This window comes from Denticeps clupeoides, chromosome 8 (genome assembly GCF_900700375.1).
Source record: "Denticeps clupeoides chromosome 8, fDenClu1.1, whole genome shotgun sequence".
In the NCBI taxonomy this organism is placed as follows: domain Eukaryota; kingdom Metazoa; phylum Chordata; class Actinopteri; order Clupeiformes; family Denticipitidae; genus Denticeps; species Denticeps clupeoides.
In genome coordinates, this window is record NC_041714.1 from 3,171,754 (window position 1) to 3,194,577 (window position 22,824).

General features: G+C 41.4%; 1 protein-coding gene across 1 annotated transcript in view; it reads right to left on the bottom strand.

The window, feature by feature from the left end:
- Positions 1 to 22,824, bottom strand: part of lmbrd1 (LMBR1 domain containing 1) — a 71,027-nt gene that overhangs the window by 18,110 nt on the left and 30,093 nt on the right. Inside the window, exons 8-14 of the mRNA XM_028989271.1 lie at positions 15,846 to 15,971; positions 15,317 to 15,469; positions 12,506 to 12,570; positions 12,004 to 12,106; positions 2,997 to 3,101; positions 2,630 to 2,779; positions 865 to 931 (exon numbers count right to left, since the gene is read on the bottom strand). Of these exons, the coding sequence (XP_028845104.1) occupies positions 865 to 931; positions 2,630 to 2,779; positions 2,997 to 3,101; positions 12,004 to 12,106; positions 12,506 to 12,570; positions 15,317 to 15,469; positions 15,846 to 15,971 (769 nt within the window). The remainder of the gene's footprint in view (positions 1 to 864; positions 932 to 2,629; positions 2,780 to 2,996; positions 3,102 to 12,003; positions 12,107 to 12,505; positions 12,571 to 15,316; positions 15,470 to 15,845; positions 15,972 to 22,824) is intronic.

The window sequence follows — 22,824 nt, forward strand, 5'->3', positions numbered from 1 at the left end:
AAGAAAACGGTCCAGTCATAGTTAATGTTGCAAATGGCCATGGTATCTGGAAATGGCTGTTAGTTAGTTAGAGACTCATTTTAAGCAACAATGCCTTTAATTGCTGCAATTGGAGGATTCTTTGTTAGGTAACCTTTGAAAGAAAAAAAAACATTATTTATTACTTTGTTAATGATTATTTCAATATTTTTTTCCTCACATAAAAACGAGATTTCCAGATGCCCCAAAAGGACTTTTGAAAAGTACTGTTTTTGAATAGGAATTTGAGTTAATGCTTAAACCTAAAGTACAAATTCCTCATGTCTAAATAATGACAAACAGGCTTGTTATATAATAGCAATATAATAAGGCATTATACTTAAAATGAATTTCAGTGAATTTATTAAAAGTTCTATTGTAGTGCTTAAAAATGATTCTGTGTAAATGTTCAGTGTCTTTTTTTTTTTGGGTCTCCTTCTCTGTGTTGAAATTTCCGAGTTCACATAAACCAGTATTTCTCACTGTACTGCATACTACTGTCCTCATTAGAGTTTCAATGCTTTTTCCATCTTGGTAACCATACTCGATAGTGAACCCTGTTGTCTGTGTCTTAGCCCCACATCATACCCACAGGAGGGCATTAGAAAGAGGAATAAATCATTGGCATACAGACACACGTAGCAGGACCGATGTATTTTCACATCCGTGTTTGTGTGGACGACTTAAAATGAAGGCTGCTGACAGGAGCTGCTTTAACTCAAGACCAAGTGGTCACCCTTGATTTAATGTCTTGTAAATAATTTACTACCGAGATTATTGGGATTATTCATTCAGTTGATTTCACTGTGCACTCCCCATCCATTCCTATCCCATTCTGCTTCTTACCTTCAGGGGCATCTGCATCACAGATCCTGGTCACTGCTGTTTGATTGCTGTGAGGTGAATCAGGGCTCTAAAGAAAAAAAAAACAGATGTACAACATTCTTTTCTTTAATGTGAGCACAGCAAGAAATGTACATATAAATCAACAGAGAGTCAGATAAAAGATTATTTGCAAGAACATTCTTTTGAGTTTGGTTCGTACTGAAGTGAATTAGGACAGGACAGAACACTTCAACCAGCAGTGAGAGAATCAATAGTTGCTGATTCTGTGTACCGGAATGTGTGAGTTTTGACAGCCCTTCCCTTACAGTGCTAATGGCAGATGCTGCAGTCCAACTGTGGTCTAGACTAATTGGTCATCTTAACCACCCACTGGGGTGTTTGCTGAAGACAGTGTGTGGCCAGTTGCTGCAACAAGCCAACACTCATTCCCCATCCTGAGGCAACAATGCTACCAGCCATTGCTCCTTCTGCGGGCCAGAAGAGGGCCAAATTGCAAACACCTTTAACTGGGGATCCTACCACAGCCAATCTGTGACTAAATGGGTTGAGAGTGCATGGTGAACACTGAAAGTTCGAAAGAAGAAAATGAAAAACGACAGCTTGGGGCAACCAGTTGTTATGAAGAGATGTGGTATATGTGCTGATGAAAGTCTTCAGTTTGACAGTGGACTAAATAAATGGGAGTGGAGCTAAGATCAGAAACACTGGCATCACTGTACCTGAAAGAAGAGTGAATTTAACAGGTGAAGAAAAGCGTGTTGAAATCATCAGGAAAGAAGCAGACTGCATGTAATGATTCTGGCCTTAACATCATATTCCTCAAGGAATCAGAACCATAGACAGCTCATTTTTGTTATTTCTTGAAACAAATAGAACAAATACCTTCCAGCAGGACCTATGAAAAATTGTTAAAATTACCAGTTATGTTCCCAGTTTTTTTGTTGAGTGCATTAGCATTGTGTAAAATGGTGTGCTACTACATATACAGTGGAGGAAATAATTATTTTACCCCTCAGTTTGTCAAATGACAATGTGATTTTGTAAGTTTGTCCAATGACAAAGAAATGAAAAGTCTCAGAACAGTATCATTTTAATGGTAGGTTTATTTTAACAGTGACAGATAGCACATCAAAAGGAAAATTTAAGAAATAACTTTAAATAAAAGATAGAGACTGATTTGCATTTCATTGAGTGAAATAAGTATTTGAACCCCTACCAACCATTAAGAGTTCTGGCTCCCGTACAGTGGGAGCCAGAACTGCCTTTTGTGGGATAGACTCTGTAACCAGTGACATCGCTCTGAATAAGACTAAACCTAAATGTCTTCTTTTTTTATTAGTTTTTCTTTCCACCAGTAACAACAGAACAAACATAAATCACGGAAATATTTGAAATATTTATGAGGACCCAGGGTAATAAATTTGTAATATATGAATAATAAATGTTTAACAAGAATCTTCTGTGCCCAGTCTTACCCCTGAGCTTAACCCCAGTCAACCGAAGTAAATATTTTGGCTGCTTTTGTTCTTAAATAAAAAAATGTATTATTTGTGTAGTACTGACATGCATAATGGGCCCACTTTAAATGAAATTTAACATAAGCCGACCTCGCACATACCTTTTCAAGGCAAACGTATCTTTTGCTAGAAGGGATCACATCTATAATCCTTCCCTTAACAGTGAGGACTGGAGACATAATTCCATTGGCCTAATAAGAGACACACTGGTGCAGTTCTCTAAGCAGATTTACACAGGGACTCCTTACCTGCAGAAGGTATTTCTGGCTGCCATACATGACGTACTGCGGGGCCAGGCTGTAGATCATGTAGCTGGTGTGGAGCACAATGAGGAGGAGGATCATGCAGAGGAAGAGGAGGGCCTGAGGCCGGGTCCGTCTGGGTCTAATCTTGTACAGCTGTAAGGGAAAGAAAACGGCTCCAGAGGCTGGATAAAAACCACAAGGACCTCGCCAACCCCCCAATTCACACTGAAAATCAGAGAGGAAATCTCACCACCTACTCTTCTCCATTACAACTGTGGATTTCTACTCTTTCTGAAGTGGGAAGAAAGGTGGGGCTATAATGGTCACCGGAAATGTAATGGTGGCAATGCTGGATGTGCCTGTGATTTACCCTCATCCAGAAGAACCAAATGCCCATGTTCCTAATCCCTGCCATGGAGGTGAAGACAAAGTACACTGTGATTACTGTGATCAGCACATAGTCCAAAGGGAAGACCTAAGAAAGAGAGAGAGAGAGAGAGAGAGAGAAAGAAAAGCAATTCAACAAAACAGACCCTTTGTAAAACCTGAATAATGTAATTGTTTTACATTTAATAGCCTTGCCAGCCAAGTTATTTGTGAATCTCTGATCCTTAAAACAAATCAAAATTAGATTGCATTGAAAAAAACATCACTGACCAGACATTGCCCTCAATAAGGGATGAAAAGATAATAATCATTACAAAAATTGTGCTGATTTATTTGTTTTTGATAAATGTCACTAGCTGTTTCAGAGCAGTAAAAGAACCACGGGGTTCAACTCAAAAAGTACAAACAGCATTCAGCAACAGGTAAAGAATGGCGGCCACAAATCAGGCTTAATCACGTGTTAAATGCTCTGAAGTCTAGGACCATTTCACTCTAGCTAATGCCATGAAAATAAAAACTTCTGTACAACATTGATACGATGAGAAAGGAAGTTAATGTGTTTTAAGTGAAAGTTTTTTTGCAACATAACTTAAATAACCTTATGTTAAATGTAAAAGTTGGTAGGAGCCATTTTATAACTATGCAATTTTGATTAGTCAACTATGAAAAGTTGTTAGTTGCAGCCCTAAAAAGGGCTTTGTACAATATATCAGGTAATGTACCTACCTAATGTAATTAAACCCTATTATATCTAGGAGAATTCTGGAAACAAAGCAGAATGTCTGCATGCTACTTACACAGATTTTTCACCAAATACTATTTACAATGTACACATTTACTATATTATGTAATAAAATGTAGGTATATTTTTGCCATCTATTGCTATACCTATAAGTATTCAGCACTGCAAATGGCCAACTGTTTTACTAGAATGGTGAATTCATTTAAGTAACATTCATTATTTAAAACTTTAGAATTTGGACACTTTACCATCACAAATACAGTGTGTTCAATCTCAGCAAGTAAAGCTTGCTTATCTCAGAAGTTTCATAAAGATGATAATCTTCACATACAAAAAGAAACCTCATAGCTTTGTTTCAGATAAAAATGTTATTATATATTTAAAAGGCATTAATTTAACTGGTGTTTAGAGATTAATTGGTGTACAGTGTATTGAAGATGCTGATGACCGTTCCTAATCATACCACATAGAGTTTATCTTGGGCTAATTAGATTCAACACTTATATAGTCTACAAATAGATCTGTACTAATTAAAAATAAACTTGGGAAAAAAGTTTTACTGCTCTTACATGAGATGTAGTGGTGGGCATTATGAAGATATAAGATTGTGAAGACAATCTATGTGCTGACGATCTGCCGAAGAAGACAGATCATGGTATCGTCTATCGACTGCAGTTCTATGTGCTTTCCAAGTTTTTTTTGGCCTTTTTACGCTTGGCCTTTTTATGTGAGTATATCACAGTGTGTTGGGCCCCAGCGGCGCTCACACGGCATTCAGAGAGTAAGATGGATCCTCTTGAACGGTGGAGACTACGTGAGGGAAACTTTCCAAGGGTTCGCCAACAAGATAAATCTTTAAATTCCAGTAACAAGTACTGCCACAATATTGCACTTCAATTATACCCTTTATTCACCATATTAAGGACTTATTTATTTTCACTTTTTACCTTAGGAGGTATTGTCATGTTAAAATTACTTGAATAATTCAGTAATCGCTTAAGAATTGCATTAGTACAATTAACAAAGAGTAAATTTTTAGGTCTAGCTTGAAAGTGGCTTATTCTTTGTTGCTTCAGAGCAAAATACCACATTCTTAGCTTTAAAAAAACACATCTTTAAATAAACATGTCGGCAAAATTGCCCAAACTGATTAAAATATGTTATTTGGCCTAAATGCAGTTTTGTGCTTTAGGACCATATTTTTTACAAAGGACAATACATTGGTTGTACTGTAACTTGCAAGTAACTTGCAAAATATAAAAAAAATATATATATAAATATAATAAATATATAATAAATATATTTATAATATAAATCAATGTAAAAAGATAAGGTCGTAAAAAAATCATGATATTTTTGCAATATCACCCATTTATTCATTTGTAATCCTGCACATGGGTAGATATTGGAGCACTCTAAAATCATATATATGACTTGCAGTAGAGTTGAAAAAACAGAAGGGCATTGTTTTATGGTGCATTATAATTGATTGAGCAGTCTTAAAACACGCATAACAAAAACAGAGAAGAGACGGTCCCTTCAGGTGCAAGACAGATTAAATATCTGTGTCCCAAGAGTGTATTTAACATGGTGGGAAAGTGGGAATAATGGAGGGGGAGGAGGTTAAAACAGATGTGATGTTTAAAAAAAAAAAGAAGAAAAAATGATCACAAGATGCTGCTGATTTCAACAAAAACATGCTTGCTGGAGGACAACCAGTTCAATGGGTGCTGCAGACACTGAAACATGGGCTGAATAATAAGCGGCGGTGTGGGAATGACAGGGAACACAGCTAAGGCTCCTGACCTGCTGTAGGTACAAGCCCTGTACAACAGATATTGATTATGGCTATGCAGATGACCCACATTTGTTTAGGTGCCTTGAAACATCCAGCAAATCAACAGTCCAGTGGGGTTGCAAGACTAATTCCACAAATAAAAAAAAAAAGACATATATCCAAGTATATATTCTATAACCAAAGACAGGAGGATGATGTACTCTACTCACAATAAGTAAGGGATATTGTGAGAGACTTAGTGGATGTCATACATACACCTTCGGGTCGGTGGCAGGCGGTCAGATGTTGCTCGTGAACTTGGTGTGTCATCAGCAGTGTCATCAGCAGACTTGCATCAAGACAACAGAACTACTGGCAGACTTCATGACAGTCCCAGGTGCCCCACAAGTGACAGACCGCAATGATGACCACTACCTAAGGACCTATGCACTCAGACATCGTTTTGCAACTGCCACACGTCTGCAGGCCCGTTTATGAGATGCGAGGGGTACTAGGGTTTCCAGATTAACCATTCACAACAGAGTCCACCACTTTGGCTTGAATGCCAGATGACTGTTGCAGTGACTCCACTGACACCAAGACACCGGCGTGAACGTTTGCAGTGGGCACAAGACCATGTGACCTGGACAATGCGGCAGTGTTCATGCAGAGTGTCGGGTCACCTCGCACAGAAATGAGGGTTATCAGTGTTGCTGGAGAAGGTGAGTTGAGCTATACACTTTGGTCAACATGAGGACACCAGAGTTTGCTTTGGTGGAGAAGGTGCAACAGTCTGGGCAGGCATCACCAGTCAGTGCAAAATAGATTTGGTTATTGTACATGGCTCAGTCACTGCACGTTTTTACCTCAGAGACATCATAGAACCCATCATCATCCCCCAATTCCGCCAGCACACCCCCAACTTTCTGTTCATGGATGATAATGCTCCACCACACCACCAATTGTCACCTCATATGGTATGGCCATCAATGTCCCCTGAGAGCACGTCTGGGACCAGTTGAAGCAGAGACTGAATGATCGTACCCCACCCCCACGTGACCTGGCAGAACTGCGTGGAGCACTTGTGGAAGAGTGGAACGCATTGCCTCAGAACAACATGAAGAGGCTGGTGAGGAGCATGAGACATCACTGTCAAGCTGTCATTGCGGCAAATGGTGGAAACACCCGCTATTGACAATTCCCTTGGTGGTCTAATGGTTAGGATTCGGCGCTCTCACCGCCACAGCCCTGGTTCGATTCCCAGTCAGGGATATTTTGGGGAGCAGTAGTGGCCTAGCGGTTAAGGAAGCGGCCCTGTAATCAGAAGGTTGCCGGTTCGAATCCCGATCCGCCAAGGTGCCACTGCTTCCCGGGCGCCTGTCATGGCTGCCCACTGCTCACTCAGGGTGATCGGTTAAATGCAGAGGACAAATTTCACTGTGTGCACCGTGTGCTGTGCATCACAAGTGAAAATCACTTCACTTCAATTTTGGGGCTATCCCAGTTATTGTCTACATTTTTGGGGTAATAAATATTAAACTAATGAAAATGGTGTTTATTCTCATACATTATTAGTTAGATTAAAGTAACTTTTACTTATTTCATTAAATAGCAGATAGGAAAAGCACATAAATAACAATATCCCTTATATAACGTATTGTGAGTAGTGTACATAAATAAAAATATGAGCAATGAAGAGGCATTCAATTCACATTCAATCCTGGCACTAAGAGAATATATACTACTGCTGCTATTGTGTGGAACTTCAGAAAAATTAAGCTATTCACATAGGCCTTATTAAGGTTACAGCCTTATTTCAAAATAGATTTAAAAAATTATACACACAACACCCCATAATGACCACATGAGGAAAAGTTTGTCAATTTTATAAAAAATAAAAACCTGGGAAAGCACACTCAAAATTGAGCTCCAGTGTTGTTCAGATCCTGTTTCCCTGATCATCCTTGAGATGTTTCTGCAGCTTAATTGGAATCCACCTGGACCTGATCTGTCTATATAATGTCCCATAGTTGACAGTTCAGGTCAGAGCACAAACCAAGCATGAAGTCAAAGAAATTGTCTGTAGACCTCTGAGACAGGATTATCTCGAGGCACAAATCTGAGGAAAGTTACAGAATTTTTTTTCTGCTTTGAAGGTCCCAATGAGCACAGTGGCCTCATTCATCTGGAATAATCTCGATCTGGAAGAAGTTCAAAACCAAAAGGACTTCCTAGAGCTGAAAAGAAAGCCTCTCAGACAACGAGAAACTAAATTCTCTGGTCGTTGGTGTCATGTTTGGAGGAACAAGGCACCGCCTATCCAGGCCAATACCATCCCTATAGTAAAGCATGGTGGTGCAGGAACTGGGAGACTAGTCAGGATAGAGGGAAAGATGACTGCAGCAATGTACAGAGACATCCTGGATGAAAACCTGATATAGAGTGCTTTTGAACTCAGACTGGGGCAACTGTTCATATTTCAGCTGGACAACGACCCTACAACTCTGTGAAAGTCCTTGAGTGGCCCAGAGAGAGTCCAGACTTTAATACGATTGAACATCTCTGGAGAGATCTTAAAATGGCTGTAAAAATGGCTGTGCAACGCTTCCCATCCAACCTGATGGAGCTTGAGAGGTGCTGTAAAGAGAATGGGCCAAACTGTCAAGGTGTGCCAAGCTTCTGGCATCATATTGAAAAAGAACTGAGGCTGTAATTGCTGCCAAAACTGCTTATGTACATATGCTTTGTCAGGTTTTCTTTTTTTTTTTTTGCCATTCACCAACAACAATGTCTGGCGCAGACAGGAAGTGATGTCAGTGTTTTTCAGAGAACATAATATTAACCAACTGGTTGTTCAGAGTCTCGGAACTAAAAAACGGAACTAAAAAATACATTTGTGCTCATTTTTTCTATGTTGTATTATGGGGTGTTGTGTGTAGAATTCTGAGAAAAAAAAATGTAATCCATTTTGGAATAAGGTTGTAACAAAGTATATGCAAAAAGTGATGCTCTGCGAATACTTACTTACTGTAAGATTGTGAGTTATTACTAAATGATCACCGCTAATTAAAGGGATCAACACAACAAATATTTTCTCTTAAAATCCTAAGTGATTTTGATTCCGGTTCCCATTTAATCAAGAATCTCTCGGCTTAATATTCATTAATTTAGGTTTTGAAGTGCTGATGCATCATTACAGCAAAACTGGAGGAAAGTAATTCCTGTCAGAAGTGGAAGAGGAATTTCTAAAGAGAACTATTTGAAAGTCAAGCTAGAAATTACCCCTCCACCACCCCATACCATCTCTCTAAGTGTCTTTGGCTACCTTTCATTTCGCAGAAATGTTAATGCTCGACTTTTGGCAGCATTTAGCTCATAACTCTGTTGGAGTTGACGCACATTTTGAAAATGAGTAAAAATACGAACCGACCTTTAGATTTCTGCATCTTGCCAAAAGGATTTGGTAATTCACATCACAATGTGGTAATTACGACTCTTTCAGCAGATGAGAGTAATAATTCTCATTACAGCAGTACAAGTGTGTTCTTATTCAAACGCTTCTGCTAGAATAATAGTCCAAATCACTGGCTAGTGCTCCTTAACAGCTGTGATTAATCAAGCAATCTCTAATGACACGCTGGATACGAAATCATACCTCATTCATGCACATGAAGCCATTTCTGAGCTTGGGATATGTAATAATAAGTTGTGTGGTCACTCCATGTTAAATTAGCCCACTTTCAGATGCACTCTGTAGAAATTCAAACTCTATGACTGGGCTTAAGGGTATATATGTGTTTGCTGGGGAATGTTCACACATCAACCTCAGGGTACCCCTAGGATTAAAAGCCCTAAAAAGCTGCCAGTATACAGTACAGGCCAAACGTTTGGACACACCTTCTCATTCAATGTGTTTTCTTTATTTTCATGACCATTTACATTGGTAGATACTCACATAAATGAACATATGTGGAGTTATGTACTTAACAAAAAGTGGAGACCTGGCCTCCACAGTCACCGGACCTGAACCCAATCGAGATGGTTTGGGGAGAGCTGGACCGCAGAGTGAAGGCAAAGGGGCCAACAAGTGCTAAACACCTCTGGGAACTCCTTCAAGACTGTTGGAAAAGCATTTCAGGTGACGACCTCTTGAAGCTCATCGAGAGAATGCCAAGAGTGTGCAAAGCAGTAATCAGAGCAAAGAAACTAGAATATAAAACGTGTTTTCAGTACATAACTCCACATGTGTTCATATAAATGTTCATGAAAATAAAGAAAACACATTGAATGAGAAGGTGAGTCCAAACTTTTGGCCTGTACTGTAAATGTTGACAGTTTTGTATAGCGGCACCCAATGGTCATAGAAAGTTTGAGTTTTAAAGTTTTCCATCGTGCTCGGTCATGGTTCATCAAAATTACGTGACATCTGGGCAGGGTGTTGTCAAGAAGATCTTTTTGAAGCTCTAATAAGGACTTAATCATACGGTGATAAATGCTGTAAATGTTGAACAGTGACTTAACACTGACATTTCAAACACATGCAAGACTATTTTCTTCCTTTGGTATGACAGTTTAACCTACATGCACCAAATTTAATTAACTAAATTTAAGACCTGTGAATAAAATTCAATAACTTTTAAGTGAGATTTTCTTCAAGATTTTTTCAAGTTTTAAAGACCCTGCAGGTGCTTCAAACATTAACCAAGCTGTATGTACATGGAGCTGTACAGTTTTTATACAGGGAGTGCAGAATTATTAGGCAAGTTGTATTTTTGAAGAATCATTTTATTATTGAACAACAACAATGTTCTCAATGAACCCAAAAAATATCAAAGCTGAATGTTTTTGGAAGTACTTTTTAGTTTGTTTTTATTTTTAGCTATTTTAGGGGGGTATCTGTGTGTGCAGGGGACTATTACTGTGCATAATTATTAGGCAACTTAACAAAAAACAAATATATACCCATTTCAATTATTTATTTTTACCAGTGAAACCAATATAACATTTCCACATTCACAAATCTACATTTCTGACATTCAAAAACAAAACAAATCAGCGACCAATATAGCCACCTTTCTTTGCAAGGGCACTCAAATGCCTGCCATCCATGGATTCTGTCAGTGTTTTGATCTGTTCACCATCAACATTGTGTGCAGCAGCAACCACAGCCTCCCAGACACTGTTCAGAGAGGTGTACTGTTTTCCCTCCTTGTAAATCTCACATTTGATGATGGACCACAGGTTCTCAATGGGGTTCAGATCAGGTGAACAAGGAGGCCATGTCATTAGTTTTTCTTCTTTTATACCCTTTCTTGCCAGCCACGCTGTGGAGTACTTGGACGCATGTAATGGAGCATTGTCCTGCATGAAAATCATGTTTTTCTTGAAGGATGCAGACATCTTCCTGTACCAGAAACTGGCAGTAGGACTGAGAGTTGAGCTTGACTCCATCCTCAACCCGAAAAGGCCCCACAAGCTCATCTTTGATGATACCAGCCCAAACCAGTACTCCACCTCCACCTTGCTGGCGTCTGAGTCAGACTGGAGCTCTCTGCCCTTTACCAATTCAGCCACGGGCCCATCCATCTGGCCCATCAAGACTCACTCTCATTTCATCAGTCCATAAAACCTTAGAAAAATCAGTCTTGACGTTTCAGCTTGTGTGTCTTGTTCAGTGGTGGTCGTCTTTCAGCCTTTCTTACATTGGCCATGTCTCTGAGTATTGCACACCTTGTGCTTTTGGGCACTCCAGTGATGTTGCAGCTCAGAAATATGGCCCAACTGGTGGCAAGTGGCATCTTGGCAGCTGCAAGCTTGACTTTTCTCAGTTCATGGGCAGTTATTTTGCGCCTTGGTTTTTCCACACGCTGTTGACTGTTTTGAATAAAACGCTTGATTGTTCGATAATCACGCTTCAGAAGCTTTGCAATTTTAAGAGTGCTGCATCCCTCTGCAAGATATCTCACTATTTTTGACTTTTCTGAGCCTGTCAAGTTCTTCTTTTGACCCATTTTTCCAAAGGAAAGGAAGTTGCCTAATAATTATGCACACCTGATATAGGGTGTTGATGTCATTAGACCACACCCCTTCTCATTACAGAGATGAACATCACCTAATATGCTTAATTGGTAGTAGGCTTTCGAGCCTATACAGCTTGGAGTAAGACAACATGCATGAAGAGGATGATGTGGACAAAATACTCAATTGCCTAATAATTCTGCACTCCCTCTATATATTTTTGGTAATATGTTGCACAACCCATTTATATGCTTAGTCTACTAAAAGGTTCATCAAACGTTTAAAAATACTAGTGACCTACTAATCTACTTGCTTTTCTTCATCATTGCAATTAAACACATAAAAAGGAACAAACAAAACACTGCAGATATCCTTCGAGACTTCTAGTCTCATCCTGCGTTTTAATAATAGAGACTGAAAAAGGTTTGGGGAAAGTGTTGGTTTGGGACTCACCGGCTGCAAGGCCAGAAGGAGCTCATTCAGGGGGTTGGTCAGGTTTGTCCCAAAAATGATGAACCCCGAACTGATGCCAGCAGAGTGTAGAGCCTTATCCAGACTAACACACACACACACACACACACACACACACACACAGATCAAAACAGTCTCCTAACATTGTTTGACTTTGCTCCAATGTGAACAATATATAAACCCTGCTCCACAAACAGCAGTGTACTCAGAAACAAGTTGAAGGCAGAAATGGTAGCAAGGTGGGACCACAATTCAGTAAACTTCTCATTTGCAATGTTCTCATGAACATTCCTTCAGTCAACATTAATTATTGATGCTGAGAGCTGCTGCCTCAGTTTAGCCGCAGCCTGCTGAAGTTCTCCTCTCTGACTCAGGTGTCAAGAAAAGACAGCAGAAGAGGCTGCTCTGCATAAAGGTGTTGCCTTCTCAACTTATTTCTCTCCCTCCAGGGAGGGTTGCCATGGTGTGTGGGACGGGTGCTTACTTTGAAATAAACAGCGCCACGATGAACAGGAGCGCCACCAAGACGAAGAAAACCCCCAGCAGAATCTGAAAGAGAAGAGAAGATTCATGACTGGCTGTTATGATCCAGCACTGGGGGGGACTGGAACGCAGTAGGCACAGCCTCCCTGTGCTCCGCCATGCTTAACCTAAGAGGTCACGTCGTTTGTCAGATCGTGGCCACATGGCCAGCCGCTGTCTCGCCTCCCACGGCTGCCAGAGGTGATGGCAGAGACGGAGCAGCCTGACGCGTGGCACACACTTACACAGAAAAAAGCAGAAAAACAACTGGCACTTAATTAGAAATAGAAAAACTGAAATAAAAAAAAGTGACCGAGCGAACGCACCACATTTCCATAATGTGATTCAATACACGGGGGTGTTTCCCCATGACCTTGGGACGAGATATATTGTTCAGCTATAATGAACCATTTCTTAACACTTTCTTAGGTTGGCAAGAGCAGGAAGGTGAAGCCCTCTGCTTGGGTGGCTCTTGCTGCACCGCCACAGCAGCTCGGAGGGGAGGGTGACTCATTTATTTGTCACCTAAATTGCCGAGGTGCCATGTGGACGCATTGTCAAACATTTCCGTGACCCAGTAACAAGAGTTCGGGCCAGACACCGTGCAGAGGAGGGGCGAATTTCAAAGCAATGTTGAGTCGTCCTCCGTCTCCCTGGACGCTGCCGGCTGCTGTGGTACACTGCTGTCCTGTTGACATCTTTTAAATGCTTGTGCCAAGGTCAGTTTGAATGCCAGGAGGGACACCGGCTACCCTGCAGACAGCAGAGCAGAATTCATTTAATGGGATGCCGAAAGTGGAAACTTTTGGCAAGAACAAAAAAAACATAAAAAAGGACAAATTTTCCTAAAGAAATTCCCTCCTTCAGTGTCTGATGCAACCAAACTCTGGAGAATCTGGAGGACAAAAGTCAATCATATACCAATCATGTGTCAAAGAAGCCCATATGGATGGGGACACTGCTCTCAATGGAGATCATTGAGCCAACATGTTAGTCACCCCTCTGTAAATAATATTCCAGGGAAGTGGTGACGGGAAGAGGTTGATCATCGTAGATGGGAGCAGGCGGTAACAGGCAGACGAACAGCACCACTTTATAACAACCTGTTCGGCACCAGGAAGGCGATGGCTGCAATCCGTTCTGGACTGGGGATGATTTGTTCTACACAGAGGGAAGACGAGTGCTGAAACCTTAAAAAGGCTTTAATCACTTGGCTGGGTGTGAAAGCCGAACTCCAACAGGTTCCTGTTTGCTCGTGACGCACAGCATCGCGTTGCGGGGAAGATGTCATCTGCAATGCAGGTGACAGAGTCTGACAGCATTTTCTTCTAACCAGCCAGATGCAAGATGGCACAGACGATGTCCAAATAAAAAGATGCAGACCTGCATGTAATTGCCTAAAGTTTTCGTTTCCTTCAGCCCCCATCTGATGGGCCAATCAGACCTGTCAAGATCAGACCCCTGATGGATGCAACCTGACAGCCACTCTGAGTTACTCAAAGGCACATCCAGCTTGATCGGCTCAATCTATCCATGCTCTGAAGTTTTTTTAAGAACTCCAAGCATCGCTGTTGGGCGAGTAGAGCAGAAATATTGAAGACGTGCCAACCTTAGACATAATATTTCACGCTGGGCTGGAACGTGAAAACAAACCTGCATTTTGACTAGGAGCTTTCTGCAGCTGGATTTTGGTTGGGAGGCTGTCTAAATTGTGCTCCAAAACAACAATATATACAACAGTGAAGTCCAGTCCCAGCAACATTGAGGTCATGTCGCTCTGAAAATTGAGGAAATTCATGCAGTGGGGTGTCCTGATCATGATCATTAACGTTAATGCAAATAATTGTAGTTCAATATATTTGGTGAGTGAGTGATCCACAGCCTGGTATTGTAAATTACCCATGATCCTCCACTCATGCAGAAAATCAGAAGATGTAATTAAACCACCAAGTATGGTAAAAAGATATACATACAGAGATAAATACAAATGATTCAATGAATTATGCAAAAAGAAAAAAAAAAAAAAAAATCACAATTATCTGAAATGCTCACGCTCAATCACAAAATAATTAGGACAGGCTACTTAAAATAAATTGACTGCATTCCTTTAGGTATTACAGTCGTAGGTCTAAACACACCAGAACAAAGTTTCCAATTGAGGCCTTTCAAAGGGTGTTTCAGGCCTTTTGAACAATATTCTAGCCCATCAGACCAAAATTAATTCCATGTTCCAACTACTTGCGTGGGCAAAGTGCTTTCGGAGTTGAGTAGTACACTCTGCTTCAATCCTACTCTGACAGAAACAGCCTTGGTGTGTTTGCTCTGCTTTTTTGGGGGTGAGTGTTTTTGAAGTTCGCTTTCATCTGAAAAGTCATCAGCGGATGCACAAGTTGACAAAGTGAACATGAGAGCTAAATCCCGCCCACATCGCCCTCTTCACTGGTGCAGTGAGCAGACATAACTACAACCCTAGGCCAATGCTTTGAATAAATGAGGGGGGATGGATGGATAGAAAGAAAAAAAAAAAACAATAAAATAAAATAAAAATCAGTTTGACTACTATGAAAATATTAGTTTAATAAATAGTTGTTTCACGCATATCTCCCGTTCAACATTGCAGCAGATTTGTGATGAAAGAATTGTTCACAGCTTCAGCAACACAGCGAGTCCTTGCTGGGAACAGGTGAAAAGTATTCTGTTTTTAAAACATAACAGGGCGAGGAACCTGGACTCGGAGGCCCCGGTGATGGAAAAGGCGGCGAGAAGCACCAACCTTCAGGGGTCGGAGCGCGCTGCCGACCTTGGTGCAGCAGTTCCTCTCGACGATCTCCAGGTGTCTTCCCCGGCGATGAAGCACCTGCAATTTGGCCTCCAGCTCCTGCAGGTTCCTCCTGTCCCGCATGGAGAGCGGTCGGCCGTCCTCGCACTGGGGAGGGAGGGGGCAGGGAAGAGTAAAAAGAGAAACACCTGCTGCAGGGCAAGATATTTCTGCAGCTCCACCGCACCAGCCACCTTCACGCGTGTAGGTTACCTTATCTCCAGATTTAGACTTGTCTGATTGAATTTCGCCCTATGTGTAGGTCTATTCCTCCAAGTGTACAGATTACAGAAGAGGACAAATTAAATGGTATAAATCATATGATGTATCTATCTGTCACTACACTCAAACCACAATGGCCAATCATTGCGTATCAGGTGGAATAACAGGGGTCACCCATCTGCACTATTATTATGAACTTTTTTATTATACTTAATATTAAACAACGGGCGCACAAAGTTTTAAACCTGGCCATGACACCAACCTTAGATTTCAGTTTTTCGATTTGGTGCTCAACCTCCTCGATGTCCTCAGTGTTCTCCAGGCGCTCATAGGCAATGCTGCGCGTGCCTTTGATGAGGTTCAGCGGGAGCACAGACATCCCGTACGCCTTAGAGAACAAAACATCAAAGAGCAATTACACGTCACTTAGAGTCACCAGCTGACGGCCGAGCGCGGCTGCCGTCTAATGCACGTTCACCCATTTAGTTCCCCATCCCAAGCGCAGACGGTGACATATGTACATAAACACACCGGGACCGGAACAGACACGCGCACGTACAAACGAATTCCACTGCAGCACTTTGGGGTTGTCTCTTACATAAAGAAAAAGCCCTTTAGCGGGTGTCATTTAGAATAGTGCAGCACTCAAGTGTGAGAGTGAATGTTGCCGAGCAGCAACCATTTTGATGCAGGCTCTCAGGCTCTCGCTTGATGCACTATGCAGCCAAAGAGTGCCCCCATGTGACAGAAACTGCACATTCGCTCTGTTCTCAAGGATTATTGCAAGCTACAACCCAGGGAAAATAGATATAAAAATCCAGCACGGCTTGATAAAAATTAGAAATCAGATGTTATTAAGTGCCCTTGTGTACATAAATAGCCATTTCCTACTCCAGGTCTAAAAAGAAGAAAATAAATATTTGCTTTTTATTTCTAAATTCTATGCGTCTTTCAAGCATGACTAAGACCAGGAGCTTCCTAGCAGGCACAATATGAGACGTCTGAACTTTAATTAAAAATTAGTGCCCTCTACAATACCTGTGTGGTGGCAAATCAATACAAGCGAAGAGGACGGGGGAGGTGGACCGGTTAGCACTCTCCCAAAGATCTGTGCGTACACAATGCAAGGATGGGGCCATTTCTTTCATAAAAAAAAAACGGGTGCTTTTTGTGCAATTAGATCTATGAAGTGCCTTAACTTTTATTTAAACCTTTATATGAGCATTCATCCAGTGCTGAAAAAAACATGCACAACTTCTTCTGCCTTTTTGCAAGTTACGTGGTGTTGAGCAAGTCGCAGGGGATGCGAATGCAGGCCGGACTATTATTAGTTTCGGCTGCAGATCTCTGCTATGGGCGATGTCGCCCCCCTGCAATGAATCATGTGGCTCTTAGGGCCGGAGCATGTCCCGAATACCAAGCACTTCTCATAAAAGGAGAACCTGTCCCGCATCCCTCTGGTGCAGCACTCCCTGCCCTTCAGTCTTCCAGCCAAGAGAGGAAAGAAACATGCCAGGCAAACAGGTGTGTTCTCCGATGATTGGAGAATAAGGGGTTGCGGTTTGAAACGTTGATCACAGGCGACCCGGAGCATGAGAAATGAGGGCGCAGAGAGCCATGCTGGCGGGCGCTTGAGGAGATATTAGCTGGAGACTGGCGAGGGGGGAGAAACGGAGGCGCTGCGCCCCACGCACAAGGCTGCTCTTTGTTCCCAGAAATGAATGGGAAGGTGGAGGGAGGAATGGCGGTCGGAGTGTGAATTAAAAATCTCTTCTGTTTCTACTGATCCTCTCACACTGATATATATATATATCCGGGTCGCTCCCCTGCTGGTATGATGACATGGTGCAATTCCCCTCTGTAAGTCACATTTTTGTATGCACCTCACTTACTGCCCACTTTAAAGTTCAAATTAAAATGTATCATGTGACTTTAACCCCTCCACCATGGTAATAATTGATTCTCTGAAATTCAGTAATTTATTTTAGGAGCAAGCTACAGATTAATTTGTACTGCAATACCACATTTGGGCACAGCACCACAGGAGGCAGAGCAGACAAAAACTATGTTAATTTGCCCTGTGATTTTCTTTTCCCACAAAAATATCAGTCACATACAATGTGAAATTGAAGTAATAAAAAAAAAAAAAAAAAATACTATTATTACATTTTATTTACATACATATATGGTTACTACACATTTTCTCTTCAATTATTTTAGGCTCTACGACATTTAGGGTGGCTGCTGTAAGCATCTCTGTCAAATCCCACAAAAAAATAACCTATTTATTTATTTTATAAAATTTTGAATCATATTACCATTTATCCAGATGTTATGCTAATTAAATTCAGAAAATTTTAGCTGCATAACTTCATAACTTTTTTTTTTCTGAAGCTACTTTCATTAGAGCAGCACATCTGTCTCGACAGGTATCCATCACTCTGCGATTCGGCACAGCGGGGCTCTTAAATTGGTCACTCTGCAGGCTCTCTATAGAAATTGACTGAGCGTTTCCCAGACACTGATCTGTCTTTCTTAGTCTCGAGTTCTCTTTCAGTTCTTAATTGAGTTGGCGGTGAGTTTTTGTGTTTAAAGATGGGAGGGGGTGACTGTCACCAAATCAGCTACATTAATTGCACTACAGTAAAAAGGACCGTGCGTTTAGCTTAAGCAGCAACGCTTGTGTGATTTGCTGACCTATGAGCAAGCTATGGTGCACCAGTGCACCCCAGGTCACCTTCAGTTGACCCCTTTCCAAGCTCACAGTCCTGCATTTGCTGGCCAGCCTAGAATGAAAGTGAAATGATTTATCTTCCCCTTCTTGACAGGTGGCAGCAAAATTGTACTTTTGGAATTTAGAGCTATTTATTACGTCCCCTTTCTTCACAAGATACCGGGTCATGGGGAAGAAAAGCATCCTCGTATCAAGACACTGTATTCACATTGCTTGTGAAACAGCCACCTTTGATTCTCAGAACAATTTGAGATTAATGACACATTAGTCAACTATACAACTCTTTGCTAACAAATGGCTTTTGCCTTTTTTCTCTTACCCAATATACATGAATTGAGGATAATATGCAAAAAATAGCAATATACATAGAGCAGCTATTCAAAATAAAAACCTCCAGAAATCCGTATCTAGTCATCAGTTTTAAAGGGACATCCTGTTTTATTAAAACTTAATAAAACTTAAAAACTTAATTTTGGTAATTTGATTTTCAACAAACCAAAAAGAGGCAAATACGATTTGCGTGCTTGTGCAGGTCCTCCTGCGTTAACATTTCTTCAGATCTCACAGACACACAATGACACTTAACCCTCGTCACCAGCGACGTGGCATTAGCCAGGCGTACCCTGGCCCCTGCAGGAGGGATATTATCAGACGTCACATCATGCCGCACGCCGGCTCTGTCAACAAGCTACAATGCGCCGTGTGCCAGATGGCACCTCCAGCTTTTATATTTCAGATTTTACCCAGGGATGTAGGTAAATTAAATACAGCCAGATCAGACTAAAGGAAATTAGAGAGTAATTCTATTTACTCGGGTCTAACAAATATAGCACTGTCAATTTACCTAGCATGGCAGGTGTGGGCCAGATTGCAGAAGGTACGCAGGTGGATGCACTGTTCCACAATGACATCTTAAGAAAAAAAAAAAGTTAATGGACTCAAAAGTTTTAGAGAGCACACAAAGGGTGACTGCGAACAATGATGACAGCTGAAGGCAGCAAAATACATAACCTACATGACTTGACCTGATTTAAAAAACAACATTATTTATAGCAAATGTAAACAATGGGATATTGAAACTAAAAAAAAAAATAAAAAAAAAGGACAAAACCTACAAAAAAAATATCCCTGTGGGGAAGTGTGGAGGTTTCTAAGGGCAGACACACACACACACACACACGTATTACTGAGATATTATTTATCTAGATAAAGAAATAATAAAATACCAAATCCTCCACAGATAGTCGGAATGCCAGAGGCACCCTTTGTTAGAGTGTCTGGACCTTCTCCCACACAAAGCACCAGTGAAAGCCTCAAGATGGACCTTATTTCACAGGACACAAGCCAGAGCTGACGCATCTTCAGACGCACTCTTGCACCTCGTGATGTGTGATAACAGCAGCTCCATGCCTCCCGGGCACAAACACCTTGAAACATAGCATGCATGTGGGAAGGCGGTGTGTCAACAAGTCTTCGAGTGAGTGCAGGACAACACATTTCGGGGAAAGATTAAACGAATCTGCATGAGCAGTCAGGGCGTCAGTCAGCAGGGTGTCAGGGAGGACTTGAAGCCATTTAACGGAAGCCAGAAGTACGTACTCACCAAGTACATGCCTCTACCACATGTATTCATAAATACTTAAATAAGGAGGACTGATATTGAAGTATAAATATTCTGGACTGGATTTTACTAATCACATCAGATAATGTGAACCCAAATACAGCAGTTCACAGACAAAAGAGCATAGAAAGGACTCCAAAATATGAAGAAAAATATGAAGATAAGTATTCTCTTTCATGTTGTGGAAAATTCAGGGGGGGTTTAACTTTAAAAGACAGTCACTGGATATAATATGTAATAAATTGGCAGGGTCTTTTTTTAAGTAGAGTTGGCCTCAATCAAGACATGTAAACATACCGAAAGCCAGAACACGTTATACAAAAAGTTCGAAAATGAAATTATAAATAAAATAATACATCCATCAAAAGGATGTATCTTCAATTGTTACAGTGGTTAGAAATTGTAAGGAGAGAAAATTCCAGTTATTCGGTGTTAATTAAGACCCCAACTTTAGTGGCCTCCCCCTCACTAATAAGGACAATCGTCCCAATGGCCAAAAGGGCAACAAATGTCCTGAAAAGCCAGGAGGGGACAGTCTTGTGGGGGGTAGATGACCACTGTGTTCCAGATTACCTGTAATAATGGAAGAAACATAAAAGGACAATCTGAGTCTTTGTAAACTTTTTTTATATGTCCAGTATAAAGGAGGTGTTCAGACCTCCTTGAGGGACTTATCTTGGGTGCGGGCCCCTCTCTGGGAAAGAAAGTAGAAAGTGAAGTGATTGTCACATGTGATACACAGCAGCACAGCACACGGTGCACACAGTAAAATTTGTCCTCTACATTTATCCCATCACCCTGAGTGAGCAGTGGGCAGCCATGACAGCCGCCCGGGGAGCAGTGTGTGGGGACTTTCTCCAATTCTCTAATTTGCGTCTTTCTGTAACCCTGGTACCATTTTAAGTACTATATGTCCATATACCTGCAATAGTAATCTACAGTTCAGCAAATGTACACTTTTATACACTTTATTCACAGACTACCTCACAATTGGATGAAAATGTCTTATCTTCAGGTGTTGTGCCAAGGAACCATATGAACGATATTGTTGCATTGTTATACTGTTTAACAAATTCATCTAATAAAAGTTTTGATTGGAATTGGATTCAAATATGAGTAGTATTTTTACAAAACACAAGCTCATCAACTGATTAATAAGTGAAAAATAAAATGAAATGTTGCTGTGTTTTTACAGTGCTCTGTTTGTGTACATTCCGAATATTCTGGGGAAAAAACTGCTCAGCAATCAGCACTAGACAATTAGCTCTCATATGTTCATATTTAATGCATACATTGACCCATTCAATGTACTATACTATTAAGCCTCAAATATACTATACACACAGTTTCATGGCTGGTGTAATTATATATTACATCTACTTTTATGATCCTGGCAAAATTGGACTGAAAATGGTAACAAGTGATAATGAAAGGGAATAAGGTCTTCCCTCGAAGGCATCATTGAGACTATTATCATGGGCTCTGACCGGGGATGGGTCCTAACCAGATGCTACTCTGGATTCTTAATAATGGCCAAGGGCTCTCATTTCTAATCAGGGGTGGGTGAATATTAATTGGCCCGCACACTGGAAAGAGTCACATACACACACACACACACACATACACATACAGGGGATTGGAAGTGCTTGCACTTGCATTTACTCCAAAGTGCACATGTGGCACAGTGTTCTGTGCAGTTTACATCTTGCGCCAGTTGTTTGAATTAAGAGTGAGTGGCCACCTCTGTGTGCTGGCCGGTGATAAATTAACCCTCGTCCAGCCCAGGACAACAGTGCCCCCGCATACGGAGCACATCACTTCCATTCCATTAGGTAAATCAAGCATAACAACAACACACTGGGCAATATGATGAATCGCCCTTTCCAGCAGAGCTGAGGGGAGAAGTGGATTGTTGTGGTGAAGGTTCCATTACGAGGAAGAGGTTTTCACAGAATGAGAAGAGAGGCTGTGAGTAGGAGATCAGGAGCAGGAAAGTTCAGGCCCGCGAGAGAGCCAGAGGAAGAGAAAATGTTTATGGGGCAGCAAGTCTGAGGAAAGGGGGAAGGAAGAGTATGAAAGGGAGAGTTGGAGAGAGCTAGATAGTTGGGCGGGGAGAGGAAAGAAACCTCGGGCTGCCGCTGTTTTCTACAAAGCCTCTCCCTTTGACTGACTTCAAGACTCCGCAAGTCAGCACGAGGCATTAGAGTGAGAGAGAAAGAGAAGCTATTCACAGGGCCTTCAGCAAGCCTCTAACAACATGGGGTCAAAGCCGAGCCAAGCATATTACCATAGCCGGAGTTGTGGGGGTAATTATCAACTTTTTAAAGCAGCCCTGTGTAGCGCAAAAAAATCTAATAATAAAAAAATCTCAATGGATGAGGATTAAGCAGGCCAAAGGGAGATCTCTAAGCAGCGAACCTCTTTCTGGCTTTGAACCGCAGCACCGCATGGTTGCAGATGGTCGCAGCAGTCGCTTCATCTACAGCACTGACACCACCCCCCCTTCGCCTTTCCTCTGAGAGCCTCAACGTTCCTCGGCACCCTGACACAGGCACCCAAGAGATGTTCACAGTCTAGCTGGCATGATAGCGGCCATGAAAAATGGGCAACATTAACAAGTGTTACGCCGCAGTCAATTTTTCTTATCTGGGGGAAAAGTAGACAGCTACAGTATGCTGAGGGAATCAAAATACAGGCATATATTAATGGCCCCTGAGCCTGAAATATATAAATAGGAGGCAGATAGAGGCGGCAGTGGAGGTGGCCTATACATCACGGCAGCACCTGCTCCACTCAGGTGAGCGACGACATTGTGTATAGATGTGAGCGATCGAAGCCCAAAGCACAAGAATCACAAAACATTACTAATGCTGAGGGGCTGATCAA